Below are 23,643 nucleotides of genomic sequence, written 5' to 3'. Positions count from 1 at the left end.
GTATAGTGGGCCTGTTCATATCAGTAACATCGATAGACACCAAATACGTCCGTGCGAGCCCTGCTGGTTCTGGTTCTTTGGCAGGCGAAGAACGGTGGTCTGGAGGGTTGCCCAGAGCAATGCCAGTGGTTAAGATTCATTCTAAAACCTTCCAGCCATCACCTCTTTGTTTTTGCTTTGTCACCCCGAGTGGGACGGGTATGCCCAGACGTGGGTCCCGTGCCTGCTGGGCCTAGAGACCCAAGCTACTCCTCACTGATGAGCCCCAACAAGGGCGAAACATGTTTGGGGATGCTTGTGGTCTCGTGCAGAAGGGATGTGACCTAGCAGTTCGGGCTGGACTGCCCCTTTTGGGGTGGGGCCAAGCCTGATTTGCATATGGTCTTTCCCCTTGTGTAATGGCTTGGCAGGCGAAGAACGGTGGTCTGGAGGGTTGCCCAGAGCAATGCCAGTGGTTAAGATTCATTCTAAAACCTTCCAGCCATCACCTCTTTGTTTTTGCTCTGGTTCTTTGACCACCTGCAATCGTCTCATCAGGTGGGTGTTTAGAATAATTTCCCCAGGCTCTGAAGTGGTAAAATTAAGAGATTATTTTAGCCCATATGTGATTAATGTAACGGGATGCTGAGCCTCCTCAAAAATTCCACTTTCATCAAATGTCGGGAGGCATGGCAGAGAGGTTCAAACCATAAATCAATGCCTTTGGAAGGAGTTATCAGCTCTGACTCTGAGACCTCTGGAAGATACTCCGGAAGCTATAAGGCATACTCAGGCCAAACATGCATAATCCACCATCAGGCAAAGACTTGACTGTAGATGCCTAGAGCCGGGGGGGAGTAGCCAGGATTGTCTAACAAATGGGGCCTGAAGCTAACGTAGTTGGGCCCATCGCAGTGACATTAACATCTGTAAATGCCCACATGGTGCTGCTGGGTGGGCATTAACACATTTTGGATGGGCCTTGCCCACTTCCCTGTCTACGGCTCTAGCCTAGAAAACATTCAGATGAAAGCCCTTGCCGTATTGAGAATTGCTCTGGCAAACTGCACATGTGCCTGAAGAGGTAACAATACACATGCCCATGACTGTCATTTACAGAGGCCACACCTGCACAACTAGGTAGCCCCTGGAGGTGACAGTCATGGGCACGCTGGTGCTGGCAATGTGTGCTGAAATCTATATATCTTCCATTGCCATGTAATGGGCAGAAGCCTATGTAGGCATCCCAGATGGGTTTACCCATTTCAGCTGCATGCTTTGGTTGCTAACTGTCTGTGCCATTTCGAAATTCACATGAAGCCCAACTTTTTTCTTTTTCTCATGCTGCAGTACAAAACATCATAACATTGACTTTAAGAATATGACCTCTTCATTGAATCAAGTTCGACGGCTCTCCACAGCCTCCTCTGTCGCCAAACCACCTGATTTTATCCTTACCACCGAGTGGCTCTGGTACTGGAAGAACGAACACGAGCAATGGGTCGAATATGGCAAGCATGTCAGTCTCCATATGCATTGTGAAATATATGTCATTCCATCGGTTTCTCATTGGGTGGTTTGGTTTGGGGAAATGTTACAATAGTGCGAGCTTGTTGAAACCCTGTATTTCTGAAAGGCCAATGCAGACACATCTGTCCTAGGGGCCATGTCTGAAGATGCAAGGTATACACTTTAAAAGTTACACTTTGCTTCCTGTGACTATCTGCAGGCAGGAACTGCCCTCACACTTTCACCTGCCACAGCTTCTTCACGGGAACAGCACACTTCAAGGATTGCATTCCCTGGTTTTCCTTTCCTCACCTGCAATTATTACGGTCATAATGGCACAGACATAGGACCAAGCACCTTTAATGGGGGGAAGAGGGTTAGGGAGTGCTTGTTTGGATAGGGCAGGGCAGAAAGAAAACTAGACAGCAGGTGAGGAAATATTGTTTTGGAGGAATTTAGGAAAAATACACAATAGGAAGACAGATATGTGTTGCCTATCACACTCACACAATAGGAAGATAGATACGTGTTGCCTATCACACTCTCACCTGACTTGTACCTGTTAATTTCACACAGGTTTACATAGCTCCTTTCACCCTTGTTAATCTGTTACTTCCCCATTCACTTGTCGCAATGTAGGTTATATTGCACTGATACCATGCTTAAGGTTTTCCAGTATCAACAATGTGCCTTAATATTTAGGTTGTTAGTGCGATTGTTTGATCATGGCAAGAATTGTCAGTCTATTAATCAAAATAAAGTTAGGCATAGTGATGTCAAAATGTCCTTTGACTGATGAACTCCAATCTTGGAAAAGAATGCGGTTCAGCACATAGTCACATACAACATATGAAAGACCCTAGTTTTGGTTTGCAACACTTAATCAAAATCAGAAAAGAATAAGATCCCAGGACACTAGCTGGAACACGGTGTTCTTGTCAGTTTCAAAAATTGCAAGTTGCTCAGTGTGAGAGAATTGTCTCAGAATGATGGGCCCTAATTAGGTAGTTTCTTTATTCACCAAAGGCTGCTTTTATTGCCCGCCAGGGACTATTTGTCTGCAGTGATTTCAGTCCGATGGAGCACTTTGGTGCCTGGGTAAACCTACTGTGGCACAATTGGATGCACCTGTCTCTATGACAACTAGCAGGGAGACATTAGTGAATTATAATATGTGAACAAGTGTCAAAAACCTTTTAGAATATAGAACGATTTTCTGTCTCTCTGTTCCACAAGAAATACACATTTTCCTAATGTATTTTGGTGTTTGCATTTAAAAAAAAAGTTTTATTTATGCTTTTGGTTACTTCAAGCCTTTTGCGTTACATAACATTAACATCCATTGAATTAATACACATTAATCATACAAACACTTAAAAACCTTTATTCTAATTATCCATTTACAACAACATTTAAAACTGATAATTAATTCTAATAAACCCAACCTACATAGTCCCTAATAGTCTGGAATGTTCAAGGATTTCCCCCTTCTGCGGCCAGTCTGGTTTTAACCGTAGTCCATTTATGAAAGGCCGCCGCCACCTACTTCAGCGGTTCTGCAGAGTAGAGCATGGACCAAAATTGATCGGAAGTATGGCCCCCATAATTTGCCGTGAAAGACTCATAGTCCCTTCCATACAGATGACCCTACAGATGACCCAATCCGGCACAACACGTGAAGGATTTGAAGGCCCTTGGAATACTAACATTACATTATTCCAGTTCAGAAATGGACCAGCCTCTGTGGGGTTCCATTCCTCAATCCGTAATTATCGTTTTTAAATCTGTGCTCCTTATTGCTCTTGCTCGTGAAAGGTAGGCCATACTTGTACCCCTTAAATATATTGGGGTACCCCCTGATCACGCTCACACCAGAGTAAATGCACCCCTCTAGGGAATTAAGGCCATTAGTGTACCTTTCAAAAGATAACAAATTTAATCTGTACAGAAGTGAGGATTGGCAAAGAACTCTACCCCAGAGCGGTATATTCTGTCCCTCAACCGCTCCCAGGTCCTGAAGACTGGTGCTGGGCCTGGAGCTTAAATACTCTTGATTTGGTTACTTGATACCGAAACCAAAAAAGTGATGGGTGGAAGGTTTTGAATTAATCTGAACCACAGGCGTTGCTCTGGGAAACCTTCCACACCTTCCACACCACCGGAACACCCAACAAGGCCAAAACATGTCTGGGGTTGCTTGTGTTTCCGTGCAGAGGGGACCTGGCCTACTGGCCCAGAGCAACGCCAGTGTACAGATTCATTAAAAACCTTCCACCGATCACTTTTGTGGTCACAGTTTGTCTCACTATGTGAGAGAGGGTATGCCCAATCATGGGTCCCTTGCTCGCTGCGCCATAGGGAACCAAGCTGCACCTCACTGAGGAGGCCCAACAAGGCCGAAACATGTCTGGGGTTGCTTGTGTTTCCGTGCAGAGGGGACCTGGCCTAGCAGTTCGGGCTGGGCTGCTACCATTGGTGATAGTACCAGACTGATTTGCATATGGCTGGACCCCTTTTGCAATGGCGCAGACGGGCTAAAAAACAATGGTGTGGAAGGTTTCTCAGAGCAATGCCAGTGGTACAGATTCATTCAAAACCTTCCACCCATCACTTTTGTGGTCACAGTTTGTCTCACTATGTGAGAGAGGGTATGCCCAGACGTGGGTCCCTTGCTCGCTGCGCCATAGGGAACCAAGCTGCACCTCACTGAGGAGGCCCAACAAGGCCGAAACATGTCTGGGGTTGCTTGTGTTTCCGTGCAGAGCGGACCTGGCCTAGCAGTTCGGGCTGGGCTGCTACCATTGGTGACAGTACCAGACTGATTTGCATATGGCTGGACCCCTTTTGCAATGGCGCAGACGGGCTAAAAACGGTGGTGTGCAAGGTTGCTCAGAGCAACGCCAGTGGTACAAATTCAGTCAAAACCTTCCACCCATCACTTTTGTGGTCACAGTTTTTCTCACTATGTGAGAGAGGGTATGCCCAGACGTGGGTCCCTTGCTCACTGCGCCGTAGGGAACCAAGCCGCACCTCACTGAGGAGGCCCAACAAGGCCGAAACATGTCTGGGATTGCTTGTGTTTCCGTGCAGAGGGGACCTGGCCTAGCAGTTCGGGCTGGGCTGCTACCATTGGTGACAGTACCAGACTGATTTGCATATGGCTGGACCCCTTTTGCAATGGGGCAGACGGGCTGAAAAACGGTGGCGTGGAAGGTTGCCCAGAGCAACACCAGTGGTACAGATTCATTCAAAACCTTCCACCCATCACTTTTGTGGTCTTGGTTACTTGATACCGGCAGAGCTCATCCAAAACTTTTGCTCTTCCTTAAAAGGGATGCTGCAGTTCTTCCTTCTGGCATGGCTGGGTGTAACGCTCACCTGATATCCCCGGGGGCATCTGGAAGGCTCTGGGATCCTGGATACGCAGTTGCCCAGCACCGAATAACGAATCTGCAATCACAAAAGGAAGGATTTGTGATAACTGTCTCTAATGGGTGAATCTCCCACCTCCCTCTGACCAATCCCTCTCCCACTGAGTCTTTCTCACCTTAATTGTTTGCAGGGTGAGCTATATGTCCTGCGTCTGGTGCAGGGGTGCTTGGCGTTTGTTGGCGATCTGCCCAAGTTGCTTCACTTGTTAGTCTGGAAAGCAAAACCCCTAACCATCGTCTTGCCCCCCCCCCTGGGCAAGCATGCTCCGGTCTCAGACAATCTTTGACAATCCCCTAGGGGTGGTGTGTGGATCCCTACATCCCCCACCCCGTTCTCGTATCTCAGGCCCTATGTGCACTGTGTTACTCCTAACTTACTTCTAACTACATACACCTATCTTACTACTGTGGACACAAATCACAAGACACAAAGAAAACACATGATTCGATTCAATTATAACAATGGAATACATTTATTTATGCTAACACCAAAGCATAATTCTTTAATGCTTCTGGTGCAAATCTACCATGCAATAACTATAAGCCTTTCAGGTTCCTAATGCAAGCCTGTAATTCAAGCCTGTGATTCTAATGCAGTCTAATGCAAGCCTGTGTGTCAAGCCTGTGATTCAAGCCTGTGATGCAAGTCTGTGATTCTAATACAGTCTAATGCAAGCCTGTGTTTCTAATACAGTTTAATTCAAGCCTGTGATTCTAATACAGTCTAAATACAAGCATCACATATCCAGCAATCCTCTCCTCTATGCAGAATCAAACCTCACCAATCCAATCCACACCAATCCACACCATGCTTCACACTCACTCTCTTAAAACAATCCCTGTCTGATCTCCCCTTTCCCAAACTCAAAGCTTTTTGTGCGAGTGTCTGACCAACAACTAGATGGTGTCACATTCTAATCATGGGCATAATTCTGGGGGGGGGGGTGTGGACAGGGATGCCCGTCCACCCAACCTCCATGGCACACCATTCTGTTCCCACTCATTTTGGCTCAGGCACCTCCCCTTCAGATGCCATGTCCTTCCCAAACCCATCAGCAAAGTTACCCCACTAAATGTAATCAATCAGTTTGTCTAGCCATGAACCATACTTCCCATTTGCTTCTCTCTCCTCTCCAGCTAGGTATTTGTCAAACCAGGTCTCTCCTCTTCCCTCTACTCTCTGCAATCAGTCAGTCCGCAGTGGCAGGCCCCTTAAGATCTGGTTACTCGACTGCTTCTGCCAAGCTCTGCCAAGCTCTGTCCCAAAGCCATCGGATTCTGCTGCACCAAGACATCTCTCCCTCATTCTGCAGGAATGCATCCTCCATCCAAACTCTATCAGCAACTAGCTCGAACGAACTCCATCAGTTTCTAACCCCATTCTCCAACAGACTCTCAGCAACCAGCAAGGACTAGGGGCAACTCCTTCACAGCAACTTCCTCGAACTAGCCACTCTCCTTTCTCTCCAGCTCTGGTTATAGTTTCCAATGACGCACCCATTTCTATGGTTACTATAAACATTCTCTAAACTAAGAATGTCTATCCAGCATTTAACAATGCCTGCCAGTCTGTGTTATGTTCTTGTCGCGTTCTGGTCACTACATGTGCTGTGTCAAAGTGTGTCAAAGTGACATTGGACATCATATCTCTTTCATGGCCATCTGAGTGCGGTGCAAAACACCATCTAATTCCATCTATTTCTGCATTCACTCCACTGTTGGCTCTGTCTGCAATACGAAATGCTCTCTTAGTGCCCGTTTTCAAAGCAACTCCTTGTGTGAAAAGGCTTCTCTCCTCTCTACCCACTCCTTGTCGTGCTCCCGTCTCCGCGGCATACAAGCTCAAACTGATTAGCCAGGCCGTCTACACTCGGGCAAGGGTTTGTATTATCTGTGTCTCTCTGCCAATGTTTACGAATACTTGTACACTGTTAATTCAAAACAATCTTTGCACACCGCGCCACAAACAACTTCTCTGTGTCTCCATCAGAAATGGCTTTATAATGCCATCTAAATGCTTCCTAGCGTCTACGATTTCTTCTCGCAATGCAAGCGGTAACTATATACAAACTCATTCTAAGTGCACACTCAACATACATTTATGTGTGTCAAACATATCTCTAAATGTGTAACTACAAAGCATAACACTGTGTACTAAATGGCTCTTTATGGCATTTTCAAATATGACAGTGTGTCATTTCCAGGCCTACTTCGTTCTCTCTCCTGCAAACAATACATTTCTCTCAGCCTAAGCGCTACAATGCAAAATACATAACATCTTCTCTACATGTCATGCTGCAAATATACCGTGTCTCTAAAGCACTACATACGACCGTGCAAGTGTCATGCTATTGCAAACTCTAGTGTCTAGCATTTTTCTCTCCTAAGGACAAGCACTATAATGCAAAAATATCATTCTAAAAGCATCTCTTTCTGTCATATATGAGAATATCATAACTAGCAAACCCTTCATACATCAGGGCCTATTTCTCTCTTCAAATGCATAACATGTCAATGGCTAATGCATAAAGTGGCAGTCTAATATGTGGATTAAATAATTGATGCTACTTCTTCATGTACTACTCAGAACTGGATGCAATAATGGATAGCTAAACATAATGCAATCATGCCTAAAGAAATAATACTGGGTAACAATAAGTAATGATTCTCTATCAATGGGTAATAATGGGTAGTGGTTCTGTAACAAAGAGTACTGATTCTCTCTTATGATTCTCTATTGATTCTAATGATGAGTCTAACGATAACAATTCCAGACTCCTCATTTTATCAGATTCCAAACACTGGTGCAGTGCGCCTTTCTTCGGATCCAGGCCTGCTGTGACCCCAACTCTGCTGGTAGGCAGGTAGGTTTGTTAATTGTAAGTCTTAGTTCTGTTTTATGGTGGAAATCCCCTTAATGTCTTTATCGTCTTCTTTTCAGGTGCAAAGGTTTGATGCTGTCGTGCTGGATGAAGAGGCACGTTCTAAGGTAAGGGAAATTGTGAAGCGTGGTGTTCTTTATTGTCTTTTTCAAGATAACCTGTGTTCTCTTCTTCATCTCCTCACAGGCTGCTGTGGTGCTACGAGTGGACGAGAGCACGATGAAAACTGACCCCAGGGATCCGTTAAGGTAAGGTAAGCTCTATGCAGGCATTAAATATTGAAAGCAAATCTGAATATTTCTCCTTTTCTCTTGCGGAATGTTGCCGTGGAGTTCCGGATGGAAGCGCTGCTTAGCGCAATGGAATTCAGGTAAGAATGATGGAATTCGATGTTTTGGAAGCACGCGCGTTCTAATATTGTTTTTCCCCCTCTTGCTTTGCAGGTTGCGATGTTCGAACGGGAGCTGTGACTGCGGGATGCTGGAATTCCTCAAGCTAGTACTCACAGGTGATGTTTCTTCTTCTCTCGGTTTCCACAGGTTGCGGCCCGGTTGAAATGCTGAGCGTAGGATGGTGTATTCTCAGGTAAGACAAGTAATCTTGTTCTTGCAGGATTACAGGAAGATGCTGAAGACCAAGAACTGGACACGATGAGCATCACGCTGCTAGCTGCAGAATAACGCAAAGCGTGTTCTGCAATCTGGGTGTGGTTTATATAGCCCATGTAAAGTAGTACCAGGTAAAGTAGTTCCAGGCCCAGCCACACCCAGAATACTAGACTGCATGGCTTGGTTCATAAGAACTGAGCTATGCGGTTGCTTCCATGTTGAATTTAAAAACCCATGTACATAAATGAAAGCAAGCCTGATAAGTCTCTCCTTACCACATCTGAGCCTGGTGCCAAAGGCGCCAGGACCGGCTCCAGGAGCCTTTTTGCAGAAGTTTTAAGGCCCTTAGGATTCTGGTGCGAGCCTGCTTGTGGCACAGCTTGTGACCCCGAACAGTGGTCATGACACTGGGTTCCGTTTGGGACAAGCTACATAACATAATGCTGCCTCTGCAGGAATACATTGTAGCTCTTGTTTAGCATCATTTACTATGTTATAAACATTCATACATAAACACATCTTCTCGCCAGACTCTCAACACTCCACTCAATAAAATTATATTTTATGTGGTCCAGTAATTTCTACAAATACCCCTGTTTTCCCATAGTACTTTGTCGTGCATTGAATCTTTTTCAGTCTCCATTGGCTTGTGATGGACAGGGAACAGCTTCTGAGTTACCTTGTGTACTCTGCCAGCCTGTCTGTAGTCTACTTTTAGCACAGGCTGCATTCCTTCTGGCAGAGAGCCTGCTTTGAGATTTAATTTTAAAACTACACAGAATAACATTTACACGTGTTTTCAACTAATGTTTATTTGCACCTTATATTTTAAATACTACCTATCTTTATTTAGTGACCCTCCTCCCCCCTGGACTCTTCTAGTGCTTAGAAAACAGTTAACAGAAGTCTTGCATAATTCTAGAGCGCTTGGGAAGTTTGGGAATGAAGAAAAGTACTAGGCTCCTTCCCAACACGTAAACATTTAAAGTTGGTCCTTCCTGCACCAGTATTGTTGTTGGTATGCACTCTTTCCATGGTTGTCGAGGCCTCGCTCGGGCCACAAATAAGATGAAGGCGAGGTTCCATTCCCATCTCACTTTGACTATATTGCTTGCCCCACAGCTCCTGTGGAGCATCCCCGTTAGGCAGCACCTGGGCGTACAATTGTGCTGGCAAGGGGACCTGTGCCAGGAACATCACCATGTTGTGCGTACACATTTTCTGGCATGGTAAAAGGGGCCTCCTGTTGCAGGAGGTGCCAGGCCCTGCATAAATACTGGAGGCAATGCATGGATGGCTCCCTGCAAAAATCCAAATTGTGGAACCTGCTGAATCAGTCCTTGCTTAATTAAATGTGAGTCACAAATATTCAAGGGTTGATTTGCAGATGATAGTCTTGCACTCATTTCCTGGGGTGTTTACATAGTGCTTTGCAGGGGCATTGACCTCGGGTGATGCTGTTCCTGCTCCTAACCAGGAGCAGGTCCCAAAGGCCCTTATTTTGCTTGGTAACTTTTTGACGGTGCACAAAGCATCTTATAATGCAGTGCAGTGGAGAATATTTTGTATCACCCTACTCATTTACACTTTGGATTTTGGTTACTCTAAGACACGCTAGTGGCAGCAGATACATTTTTATAATTTTTTGCGATATTTCTAGTGTGCACATTCGCGTTTACCATATATGGCTATTAAACGCAGATAGTGCCCTAAAATGGCCGTGCCACGAGATTTTTTGCTTGTTATTTGGCCATATGTTTGTTTGGCCTTCTTCCTTCCTTCTTAGGTCAGGAAATCCCTTATGAGGTCATGCACTTGCCCGGGAAAGCTGCTGCTTTCACGGGCTAGTGATGCCTTTGTGTGTGCTTGGCCGAGGAATGGGTGCAACTGTCTGGTCCCATTCCACATCCATGGTGCCTGAAAGTCTGGGTGTGTGGCATGAGTAAAAACCACAGTGGTCTCAGATTGGACTACTGCTTGCTGTTTGAATGGTGCAGTTCCTTACCATTGGTTGGCTCGGACTTGCTTCCAGCCAGGAATTAGGATAAGAAGATTAGGATAAGAAGAGGGTTTTTTCTTCAGATCAGCGTCCAAGCCAAGTATTTAGTGCAGAAGAGCAGCACACTGAAGATCCGTGGATGACTCCTGAAGAGGCCCAGCATCTCCTTCCTGCGTTTGACCTCGTGAAGCCCTGCTGGACTACCTGATCTGCGAAGGCCCTGAGTGGTGCTTCAACCCTTGGACTGGTGGGACCAACTAGTCCTGACACATTCTCGAAGAGCCAGTCGTCCTGAGTCTTCAGAAGTGTCCCCCTGGACCACCCAGTGGACTGACCACTCTCCAGTGGACTACCTCGGTAGAATCGTCGCTGTTTCTTGTTCATTACCGAAACTTCGATAGTGAAAGTCACCTTCCTGCCATATTTCAGCCTGGAAGGAAGCCTGCTGTCACCTGTGTACTGCAGCTGTCACTGGAACTTGCCTTCCCCCATCTGGTGAAGGGTCCTGAAGAGGTCTGCATTGGTGCCTTCTGCATTTCTTCTTCACCAAGGGTTGCACTATGCTCCTAGAACCGACCGGAAAAATCCTTGCACCAACAGCTCCTGGGCACCTCTCACTGGAATCAACAGCAGGAAAACCTACATCCAGCGACTCCCAGTCGGCCTACCTAGTCATTTGGGAAAATCAGAATTTAAACCTTACAATAAACTCTGATTATTCCATTGCTTTTTGATCGTTGGATCTAAAGCCTGTATCTGAAAGATAGGAATATAATATTACCTACCTGTAGTTTCACTGAATATCTTCTGGAACATTTCACCACCACAAGAAGTCTTCCTACACCAGCCCTTTCTCCTAAGAAGAAGCTTTGTGACTTTTGGGCACAGGGTCTCATACATCATAGGGATTGGATTTATAATGTCAGGGCCTAATCCTTGTGATTTGGTTTCATTATATTGCATCACTACTTACTTTCTTTTTGTTGTCTAAGTTATTGAATGCATTTCTAAGAACCTAAAGGTGACTGTATATATATATATTTAATAAGTGAATGTTGTGTGATTTTATTACCTGCTTGTTTCATTTCCTAGTGTGGTCTTTGGGCCTAGAATAAATATATTCTTTTTGTATTACCTAGCTAAACTGAATTATTGTGTGCTTCACTGTGTGGATTAATTGTGGACCCCTGACCCTATTCACAGTGTCCTGAGAATAGCCTTGACCACTCTCCACACTTCAAAATTCCAGCTGAATAAAAACAGATTGTTTCTACTAGACCCCCCCTCCCTACATCAACCCTTTTTGGTTTGTCATGGCCGCACACACCAATTCTGTTTCTTGTCCCCATCCCAAAACCCATCACTAACTGTTTGAGATGTTTCGATTCCCCAGCAAATAGCAATACACTATACCCATACATCAACTCAAGCACATCCATTCATCAATAACATCAAACATCCACCTAAACAGTCATGCTTATCAATGCAGCCAACCACACAATCAAACTCTTCGATCCAACCTTCTATTCACACATAAACCAATACTAACACTGATATAAAAGTCAGACGTATTGGCTTGGCCAAGGATTCAGATACCAGGTGAAACACACCACAAAGATTTACTTCTATGTAAATGACTACTGACCATACCTCATCCTAATTTACTAACCTTAAAAAACGAAGGCACATGAGTGCCACATTGTACTTCTGTTGTGCGGCTGGCTCTTACATAAGGCTAGAAAAATCAACACAGTGTAATGATTCTGCTGTCACTTAGTTCATGTGACAAAATGCAAATTCCTAGCATATGTATCAGGGCAGAATTTGATTTTTTGGGGGGTCTGTTATGCCCTTGGGGACCCCTAAACTTTGTACTTATTTCCTTTGCTTTCTTTAGGATATCGGACCTCTTTCTGTGAACAGAGGAACTTCTACTGAGGTCCCAATGCAACTGCACCATTTATTTAGTATATCGTCCTATGGTAGCCCAAATTGCTCTAAGGACAAGGTTGATTTTCGTTTTGGCTTCGCCAGGGGTGCAAGCCGATTGTAGGCAAATATTCCTTTGGGGTAGCCATTGGGTTCCTAGTGTATCTTTTAAAGTCCTGCCCTCTGCCATTTTGATTTTGAGGCATTCATTAGTTTAGGGAAATTGCAAGTGAGGACTAAAATAGCTGTTGTGCACACACAGGCTTACAATGAGCCCAGCCCTGCACCCTCTATGGTGGCTTGGTCTGGTTTAGGTGTCTGAAGGTTGGTGTTTTTTTAAGGCCAACTTTATTGGCTGGCCACCAAAACTTTGTTAGGTACCTGGTTTTTGATTGGAGGACAGACTTAGGCCAGCCCTTAAGTGTGTAAGTATATTTATGGGAGGCCCAGATCTTGCCCTCAGTCCTGCTGTTTTTTTTCTTGGAAGGCTACAGGTTCCACCTGCTGGAAGATTTTGCACTGAAAAACTGCTACTGAATTTTGAGACCAGGTTTGGCCATACTCACTGTACCTTAGCTCCCAGTTGGCTGTAGAACATCCTTCCTTTGCTGTCCTCTTCGTCCCCTAGCCCTCCTCAAAGGCTCGGCTGGGCGTTCTATGCTGGGACCATCTCTGTGTTGTTTTACCACTGTCTTCTTCATTTTACTGCCTTGGTCATCCAGCTTGGTGTAGCAACCTGCTGTTAACCAGAAGTGTTCTGTGACCGCAGTACCCTGCCTTTCCTTTTTGTTTGGGCTTTCCTGGGTTGCTTCCACAATAGCCTTCTTTGTGGCATTGAGTTATGCTGGCTAGTTGCCTTCCTTTGTGCCCAAACCATCGGAATCTCCTTGGCCGGATTTCTGTTTTCTAGGAGTCATCTCTAGCATTGCTTCTACTTCTGGATGATGGGAATCACTCCTGGGAAGTTGGATCATTCCTTTTGGCTGTCTGGGTCATCATTGGTCTGGGGTTCAAGTTCCTGGGTGACCAATTACTGTAAACACCAACTGGAAAAGAAGATCTGCACTCACCGGGTTGCTTCGTCCTTTCTGAACCATATTTTCAAGAACCATGGTCATGAGTACTTACCTCTTGGCCCTAGGTTAGTGGCTTATTTGAGATTCTTTTCCATAGGGAAACCTGTTTGGAAGACAGGTATCACGTTACTATCATTAATCCAATGTTTCAGTTCTATCAGTAATAGTGAACACCATTTTTTACTTCTGGTGTCAAGTAAAGCAATGGGCCTAAAATGACTAGGCAAGTCTCTACTATCCTCTTGTAGACATGTATAATATGGGAAAACGTTCCATTGGAAGGGACCTGGCAAGTATGCACAAAATTGTTAAATAGAAATGATAAATTAGGGGCCCAGAGAAGAGTATCCACCTTTAAAACAATATTAGAGAGTCCACAAGGGCCGGGCACACAAGAGCATTTCAGCCTTTTAATAGCCTCATCAATATTATAGCTAGAATACCTGCTGCTAGGAAAGATTTTCTTTTTGTTGTTCTCCCTCCAAAGACATCTATGTACCCCCTCCCGAAACATTTTGCTACTATTTTGATGCTGTCCTAACTTTTGGAGGCAAGTAACGCCTTTCTGCTTCGCTTACCTTGCTAATCTCCTCTCTTTTGGGGGGCATTGATCAGTCCCTATGGCTATCAGTGCAGGGGACTCTGTCCCCATTATGAAATTCCTTGTTTGTTCTACACTGCACACATCACCTTACAGTGAAGTGCAGTAGGGATCATTTGTATCCCTTTATCATTTGTTTAAGTAACTTTATTGTTACTTTCTTGATGTGTCCAGGACAGGCAGGTGGTAGCTGATATGTTTCTACCGTGTTTTTTAACTTTCTCGTGTGCACTTTTGCATTTTACCACATAATGGGCCTCATTATGAGTCCGGTGGTAACCGAGGTGGTAAAACCGTCTGGTTACCGCCGGACTCGTATTACCATTCCGCCTCCGTGATTCCCAGAATTACCGGGGCATTACAACCCCGGTTTCCCGGGAATCACGGAGGCGGAATGGTGTTAATCCCCATTCCCTTTGAGTCCTTTTGGACTCAAAGGGAATGGGGATCATGGAAACACCGGCAGCATCTCGTGATGCTGCCGGTGTTTCCTTGTCCGCCTGCAGGCGGGCGGTGTTAAACCCGCCAGGTCAAACCTGGCGGGAACATCACTTCCCGCCTGCAGGAGTCGGGATCAGGTGGTCCGGAAAAAAAAAACGGCAGCGGCGGGTTTACCGCCACTGTTATTTCCGGACCGCCTGATTTGTAATGAGGCCCAATGCCTTTAAGAGTACCACATACTCTAAAACAGCCATGCCATCAGATTTCACCTTGTCTTTGGACCTTCTCCCTGACATCTCATCGCCCAATTGGCCATATATGGTAAGCCCTACCGCAAAGCAACCCAATTTTTGTGGCTGGGTCTGGGAATGTCTCATGCCAGTCCACATCCTGGCCAGAGTGTGTGGGTTGCAGGGCAGCTGTTGTAGCCGGAGCCCCTCCAGGAGTGGACAGCTCTGTCAGTTTGAATGGTGCGGATTCTTACTATTGAGGGATTCCACCAATGGTAAGTATCTGCACCATTCCAATCCTGCACAGCCTCTGGCCACCCCATCTGCCCACCAACAGACACACTTGGCTACAATGTGGACTGGGACCAGACAGACACCACTATCGAAGACCAGCACCAGAGCGTGTGATGCGTGAATGAGACTGCAGATGCAATCACAATATCACCAGTCGTTCTTCATCATGTCATCTAATGAAGAAGCCACTCTTAATCGAGAGAAGGAAATAAAGGTGCAGGAAAGCTCAGGGACTTACAGGTGAACCTATGGTCCCTGTGGTGGAGTCAGGTTTTCGCCATGAAGGATCCTCCTGATTCCAAGATGGCAGCTCTCCTCTTCATCATCCCAACACATGGAGCCGTGGGTCTGCGATGAGCAATCAATTCAGCATTCAGCATATATGTTCAGCAGGAGGGTCTAATCACTGCATGCCAAAACCATGCTCTCATCACCATTGGGGCACATGTGTCCCCAGTGCAATCCTTACTGTCCCCCTTTCTGCACAGGCCTGAGTAGAAAATGGGGTGGGCTTGGCTGCAGAGAACCAACATGTGAGCACAGTGGTGTGATGCCCCGTAGCCAAGGGGGGAACACTGAGAACCCTTATCAGAGAAAAAGCAGATAAGAGAATGAGAAGGGACTTGCCTGATCTACATCACACCAAGGTGTGTGTGGTGGGGTTTGGGGGATCATTGGCTGCTTGTTAGGCTTGGACCAAATACAAACCTCAGGGAACTGGGAATTTACAGTCGGACCAGAGCCTGCCAGGGCTCCAAGACCTGCCTACAGGCCTTTGCACGGTGGTGTGGTAATAATCACTGCAATTGGAGAATCAACCTAGCACAGATGGAGAAAAAATTAATTGTCATAGAGCTCCAAGCCCAGGAGGTTCATCTTTCAACTACAGACCTCAATAGGAGGACCATGGAACCTTGGAGACCTCAAACAAACTGTGAGTGATTTTGGTTTAACCCCTCAGCGCATGGCAACCATGACCACACACTGTGCGCATTAGGGAACTGGGACTCAGGAGCTCTGTCCTACTTTCGTTTAAGTTTTGTTTGGACATTTCCCCTTACTAGCTTGTGTTTTCTTTTTAACTCTGATCTATTACAAAACTGTAACCTTGTTGTGTTGGCTAGACATACTCCAAACTTTTTTAACCTCAATAAGCAGATGTCTTTTGGAAAGTTATTTTGTGGGCCTCATACTTCACATGTTTGTGCCCTCCACTTAAACATGTTTTCCCTCTATGAACATTTCAGACATCGTCATGAGGTACAGTTGTGAAACTACATGTGTATTGGAATTAGAGTCCAGAGAAGAGTTGAAACTTCATTATATTTTTTATCCTGAATGCAGTTGCCAACATGATCTATTCCGGTCTGTAGGTGCTTATCCAGTCCTATTTCTATGTCAAGACCGGAGGAAAGCATTATGCTTCAACTTCTTTTCCAGGATCTGCCCATGCCCTTCCGAAGGTCTTTGGAGGATTTTGTGACAAAGGCTAGCATCGTGAGGTCAAGCTCTGGGGCTTCCGTCACTTTCCCTGCAAGGTCTGGGTGAGGGCATTCTGCTCTCATGCGCAACCTAGTGTATTTATCTAGTGCTTTTCTTATTCTCTGCGCCATGTATTTTGACACTCTGGCCGATGGTTGCCAGTCCGATGACTTAGGGTTTCTGATGTGTTCGGGATTAAACATGTCTGACAACTCTATTTCGTCTTCCTCCAGATGCTTTTCTTTCCGGACTCTCTTGCCATCCTTGGGTTCTGCCCAATCCTCTGTCGGCTTGTCGTCCTTCTCTTGCCAGGAGGCTGCGGCCTCAGATGACTTTTCTGAGGAGTCCTCATTCATATTGCCCATATTATCTTTCACCTGGGGCGGGGTTCAGGAGGCTTGGCACTGCTGATCGCTGCAAAAATGCTTGTCTCTGTTTATTGAATGCGTCAGCTGCCTCTGGGGCCTTCGTATTTGCCCCGTGTTGGTGACCCGGGAAAGTAGAAGAGATTTTTCTCTTCCGGATCTTGGTACTCTCCTGAGGGTTCTGCATTTCAGGCCTTTTTGTGGACGTGCTCTTTTGATTTGTTTTGGTGCTAGACTGCCTCTGATTTAGGAGGGATTCCAGTGTTGCCAGTCTCTCCTGTAAAGGTCTCACCCCTTCTGCCACTGCATCAACCATAGAACTACCCAGTACTTCCTTGAACCTGGGCGCCAAATCTTGGGCTTGCTCTTCTTCGCTCCATTCTTGTTCAGGCATGATTCTGGGTGTTACCTGTAGTCAGCTGTAAGTGCACGTCCACTGCTCTCTCTCCAGCATGGCTGGCACCTTGTTTGCTGCCCTCCTTGAATAATTGTGATCTTAAGCTGTCCATCGGGGATTACTCTGCTTATGTAAGGCTGTCTTTTGTAAGTATATCTCATGCATTGAGGAAACGTGTCTTGCAGCGTCTCCGTTCCCTGTTTAGTTTGGTTCGTTTCTGTGAGCCATGTTGCCTATGAAAGGCTGTCTTTCCTTTGAAGCTATCTGTCAATTGATGGGGAAACGGTTCTTGCTTCGTCTCAGTGAGCTGCGTCGCATATATGACTCGAGCGCAGCTGACTCCTCCCCCCAAGGGTGGGGCCACTGCTCTCCTCCACTGCCGTGTAAGCCGAACGAGACCTGGCCGAGCTTCACAGTAAGCACAGGCTTCGTTGGCCTCTGGCGGTGTGTCAAGGCTTGTGCTCCAGGTTAGTGGAACCTGAAGATGCCGGCGCATGTAAGAAGCGTTACAAGTAAACATGGCATGCGTTGCGCTCCATTACCACGCCGCTATGTTAATGCCCCATTCTGTAAATACATGTGCATACTCTAGTCATACTACATCCTACTGTACGGATGGGTACTTAATCTTCACTTTCCTGACAAAGTATATATTGGACATTCACACGACAGTAAGCTCTGCAGTAAGAATGGTGCCTATCTTGCTGAAGAGCAAGAAAAGAAGAGGAAGAGCATAGAGACAGGACGTGGATCCTAGACAGAGACAGGAAATAAGAAGGACTACAGAAGACTGGAGTTAAAGGGAAGTCTAGTTTAAAAAAAAGAATTAAAAAAAAGAAAATGAAGAGTTGTATGGTCATTTTCTGTTATTTGTTCAAACTGCTGAAGAGTAGAGTAAAGAAGTTGAAGCATAATGCTCGCCTCTGTGTCTTTAATAGAATCAAGACTACCTGCGCAGTATGCAGGGGTAATCTTCATTCTTTCCACGCATTCAGGGACTTGTAGTCCCAGAATATAAAGACAAAACAGGACTGGATAAGTACCTGAAGATTGGAATGGATCATGCTGTCAACTATGTGAATGGAAAATTCCCTGACCTTTGTGCATAATTTTCAAGCTGCGGATCTCACTTTGCATTTCTTTGTTCACGAAGCAGAGTTGAAGCTTCATTGTTTTGCTCCTGCAAGGGCCAATTCATTAGCCAACATTGCATGAATGTCAGGGTGTGGGGCTCACTTCTCGAGTTGTTCTTCAGATAAAATAGATAAAGTGTAAGGGAAGGTACTGTTATGTAAAATTGCACTGGCTAATGCAGTTTTCTGAAATCATTAGGAACTGGTACAAAACTATTTCCAAATCAGCAAAAAGAGATACAGGTTTTTATCTTCAATTATAAAGGGGGGACAAAGAGCATAGGGAAATGAGGAACAAGAGATTGAACCATACAGGAATGCAGTGGAGGGGTTTGTTTAATGGTGGTCGTCGACACAAGCTCCAAGAAACAAACATTTTCAGCAGATGGGATTTACCCCAGTACTATCTCAACATCTCTACAAACATACATATATGAATAACGCTGTGGCAATAAGCCACGAGACGGCGGGCCAATACCGCCCCAGGTAATGCCCCCGGGGCCGTAGTTAATGAAGCTTCTGGGGCATTACCGCGGGCAGTATTGGCCCGCCGTTGAGGGGCTTTTTGCCATTAGTACCCTGGCCCGATAGACCGGGGTACTAATTGCTTTTTCTTCTAACCCGAAACACGTTTCGGAACAGAAAAAAAAATGTCGAAAAAATGGCCGCCGGGAAAGGGAAAACGTAGTCGGTTTTCCCTTTCCATGGCGGCCATCGGGAGCGGGCGCGCTGGGAACACTATGTTCCCAGCGCGTCCGCTCCCGAGAAAAGAAGAAAAAAGAAGGTAAGTGGGGTTGGGGGGATGGGATAGTTTGCAGGGGAGGGGGTGGAGGTAAAAAAAAACTTACCTGGGTCCCCGGCGGGGGATGGAGGCAGCCTCCAGCCATGGGGAGGCTCGGACTGGCGATTGCCCTGTTTCGAGCCTCCTCATTGGCTAAGGGGCCGCCACGCCCCCGCCGGGAACCAAAGGCACGTACGACGTACAAGGGATTCCCGGCCGGGTAATGCCCCGGCGAGGCCCAGTCGGAATACATGTTGCATTCTGGTTGACCCTCGCCGGGTACTAATGAAGTATATGCCCTGATTTTAAAAAGGCATAGTCAATGCCGAAACACGTGTAATCGGAAAGGGCCAGTAAACAAAACTAATTGGATCACCAACACATGTGATTGTGGAACTTTGTTCACACATAACTGTGGCGCAGCAAGAAGGTGTGTGGAAAATACACATTTCCTTACAAACAAATGGAGTGGGAGATCTCTTAATCTCTGTCTTTCACACACCAATGCGACACCTACAAATCTAAATTAAAATACTGGTCGCGGGGGTTTCACAGTGATATCACAAAAAGCTTCTCAAACCAAAATTTTATAAATAAAACACAGCTGGCTGTGCTGGATAATGCACCCTCGTATATGATTGCATTAGAAAGCATCGAACGGGTAGAAAGCGCTTGCATAACTGGACACTTATGGGCCTTTTCAGAACTGAATCTCTATGCTCAGGTTTTTATCCACCAAAAAATAACCTCCATCCCTAGACCAATGAAAGGCTTGTATGATCCCACTAAACCCCACAGAGAGGGTGTAGAAAGTTGGTATGGTGCTGAGCTTCTAGACGTGCACTTGTTTCAGAAGGAACACAGAGTGATAGATGGCTGATGACATGGGCCCTCATTACGACCCTGGCGGAGATCATGGTGCAATATGCACCATGGAGCATGGCGGAAAGCTGCCAATACCGCCATGGGGGTTGGCGGATTTACCGCCCCATTCCGACCTTGGCGGGGCGGTAAATCCCCAATCCCCATTTTACTCTTCCCCATTCCCATTTTTGCCCCATAGGGTATAATGGGAGTGGGGAAGGCGTTAATTACGCCACCGTAAATTACGGTGGCGTAATTAACATCAAGGTCCCGTAGCGCCATGGATTTCTCCGCCCGGAAAAAGCAGGCGGAAAAAGGCTCCATGGCGCTACGGGAACTCGTAGTAAGGCGGAAGGGTCCGCCATGATTTCCGCTGGCGTAAACCCACTCCGCCAGGGTCGTAATGAGGGCCATGGACTATTGGGGTTTTACATGATACCGGCTGCACTAAAGGTATGTACAGTCTGATGTGGACAGTGTGGAGAGTTAGTGTTTGGCAGGAGTCAGCGCGTCCGAGGATAAACATATATGCATACATAGAAATGGGTTTGTATGATTGCTTACATTTGAAACTCTGAAAAGGGTTGCAGGACGTTTTATATTCAGGAGTTACAACAGGGTCCTATTTAATGTGAACGAGGGGATTCGGCAAAGGTCCGGGGCACTTAAGGGCCAATGGGAGGATTTCAGCATCCTGGCTAAAGCAGTGGGTTATTGCCACTGAAATGAATTTCAACATCCTGACTAAAGCTGTGGTTTATTTCTACTGGGATGAATTGCAACATCCTGATAAAAGTTGAGGGTTATTTCCACTGAGATGAGAGTTAAAACAGCTAAAAGCTAGGAAAAGTGGAGCAAAAACTAAAGAGGAGTATATAGTCCAAGGCAAATTGCAGAAAGTCAAGCAGACATAGCAAACAAGGGAAAGGCACATGGTGTGTTCTTATCTGGTTTGTATAGAGAAAGCAAAATGTAATGACAGATTTCCAAACAATACCCAATGTAAAAAAAACGGAAATACTGAACCATCCATTCAAAGATAAGGAGAAATATTAAATATGTGCTGTTTCATCCTAATATTGGTGGGCAGTAGCTAGAGCGTGGGTGTTGTGATTTACTGTACTTCCATCCCTACATGTATACCCAGATTACCATATCTGCCTGGGAAATCTTAAACATGGGTGGCAGTATTGTGCCAGATTAGAGACTTGTTAGCGGAATACCCTATGGTAGTGGTGGACACAGGTTTGCCAAGGAGAGCTCTGGCAAGTCAAACGGAGCCATGTGAGCTAGGCATGCACTATATATAGTGCAGGCCCCATCCCTTGTTTCACTATGCATGTTGTTACTCATAAATTGAGTTTTAGGCGGTTGTGCACCTCAAATATTTGAGTGGATCTCTGCCAACATTTTTGCCGCGCTCCCAGATGGAGCCCCAGTGAGGGATAAAACTGCTGAACTGTCTGGCAGAGAAGAGCAGCGAGTGCCGTCATCTATGCTTTGAACTATCACCAGAGGATTGGGGAGGACAAGGGAAAGGTGATACCAACACACTCTTTCAGAGCTGAGGGGGTGGGAGATGAACAGAGTGTTGCAGATGGTAGAGTAGACCCAATGGCACCTGATTAGCTGAGTGTGCTCTTTATTTTATTTATTTATTTATTTATTGAGCATTTGTATGGCTCTCATACACAGGTGTTTCCAGGTGCCACAAGACAAAAAATGGTGGCGGGGAACAGATGATGAAAAAACAACAATGACGATTATATTGGCCTTGTGGCAATCCTACCGTGCAAGTGCACACACATGTGATAAGTGCAGGGGAGGGAGGAGTAGGGGATAGGATGTGAGGGGGTAAAGCGAGGCAGTGGGGGGCTCAAGGGGATGTGCAGTGCTCAGAGGGCCAACAAGGGCCAGTGCCGGGGCAAGGGGAGAAGGACAGAATAAGTGCGGGTTACCAGAGTTGGGCTAGTCCAGGGAAAGGTGCCTGTGGGCAAGTGCTGGTAGGGGATGCTGGGGGAGACTGGAACGGGTGGTCTGGTCCCTGTATGACTCAGGAGGGACCAGGCACCAGTCGCAGCGACAGAGGGACATTAGCATGGGAGGGGGAGAGGAGAGGAAGAGGAGAAAAGGAAAATCTTGAGAAGTTTCCGGAATTTAAGAATATCTAGCTCAAGTCTGAAGTGGGCAGGGAGTGCATTCCAGAAAGATGAGCTTGCAGAGGAAAGTGATCTACCTCCCACTCTCTGTTTGGAGAAGCGCCTGACCTGCAGAGAGTTGGAGGTAGAGGACCGAAGAACTTTAGCAGGGAGGTATTTAGGGAGAGAGAGATGGATGTATAGAGGTCCCAGGCCCCAGACAGCCTTGTGGATGATGCAAAGCGCTCTTGAATTTGATCCTTGCAGTCACCAGGAGCCAGTGGAGGGATTTTTGGTCTGGAGAGATGTGGTCCCTGGGCTTGACGCAAAGGATAAGTCTTGCAGCCCTATTCTGGATTAGTTGAGGGGGCGAAGGGAGGAAAGAGGGAGATTGAGGAAGAGGCTGTTGCAGTAGTCCAGCCTAGAGAGGATCAGCACTCTGGAGACATTGAGCTTCTGGAGGAAGGTGAGGAAAGGGAACATTCCTAAAAGGAGGTGGATCTGAAATTTTGACTTTTTTGCTAAGGTGCAAGATGTGTGGAGAGAAAGATAGAGAGGAGTCAAAGATGTCCCCAAGGTTTTTTGCCTCACAAGAGGGTGACGGGAGGGGGGCCCAAAGAGAGTGGCCAGAGAGTGGTGGGGTACAGGGAGCAAGCGTCCCAACAAGAAGAATCTCTGTCTTACTAGCATTAATGCAGAGATCGTTGGCGGCGCACCATGCTTGAATAGCAGACAGGCAGTCAGATATGAGAGAGGAAGGAGAGAAGGAGGGGGAAGGAAGCTTAAAGGAGAGCTGTGTGTCATCAGCATAACACTGAAAATGAGGCGAGAAGGTGGAGATCAAGTGGGCGAGAGGGGCAAGGTAGATGTTGAAGAGCCATGGCAATAGGATAGAGCACTGTGGGATGCGACAGGTAGAGTGGGAGGTGGAGAAGAGGAAGAGTCCTAATTGTACTTGGGAGGGTCGGTTAGACAGGAAGGAGGTCAATCATGCCAGTGCCCCATCATTGATGCCAAGGGTACCATGGAGACGATTTATGAGGATGGAGTGGTTGACTGTGTCAAAGCAGATGAGAGATCAAGGAGGATCAGAACAGAGGGCAAGTTGGAGTCAAGGTTCAAGTGCAGATCTTCACGGGTGGTCAGGAGAGCAGTTTCCGTGCCTCTGGATGCTCTGAACCCAGACTGGTGGTCATGAGGCAGCCAGCCACTTAGGTGTATCATTTTGGAGAGGACCAGATTCTCCATGAGTTTGCCCTAGAAATGGGTGATAGAGATAAGGTGATAGTTAGCAGGGCAAGAAGGGTCAGCAGACAGTTTTTTCTGGAGAGGGTGCACAGGAGATTGCTTGAGAGGTTGTGGGAAGGAGCCAGTGGCAAATGAATGATTACAGAGATCAGCCAAGGCAGGGGATAGAGAGGTGATGTTGTGCTTGATGGTTCTGGATGAACAGCGGGGCAACTGTTTGGAGGAGACTTTCATATTCATAGAGCAGACTACTCTA

General features: G+C 46.3%; 1 protein-coding gene across 2 annotated transcripts in view; it reads left to right on the top strand.

The window, feature by feature from the left end:
* Nucleotides 1-23,643, top strand: part of LOC138513665 (protein mono-ADP-ribosyltransferase PARP12-like) — a 322,728-nt gene that overhangs the window by 144,549 nt on the left and 154,536 nt on the right. For both annotated transcript variants that reach the window (XM_069628723.1, XM_069628722.1), the window contains one exon: nucleotides 1,330-1,498. In XM_069628723.1, the coding sequence (XP_069484824.1) occupies nucleotides 1,330-1,498 (169 nt within the window). The remainder of the gene's footprint in view (nucleotides 1-1,329; nucleotides 1,499-23,643) is intronic.

The sequence above is a fragment of the Ambystoma mexicanum genome, chromosome 12, assembly GCF_040938575.1.
Source record: "Ambystoma mexicanum isolate Mex_15411 chromosome 12, UKY_AmexF1_1, whole genome shotgun sequence".
Taxonomy (NCBI): domain Eukaryota; kingdom Metazoa; phylum Chordata; class Amphibia; order Caudata; family Ambystomatidae; genus Ambystoma; species Ambystoma mexicanum.
Note: the sequence above shows the minus strand (reverse complement) of the source record. Positions and strands in the feature narration are given on the sequence as shown.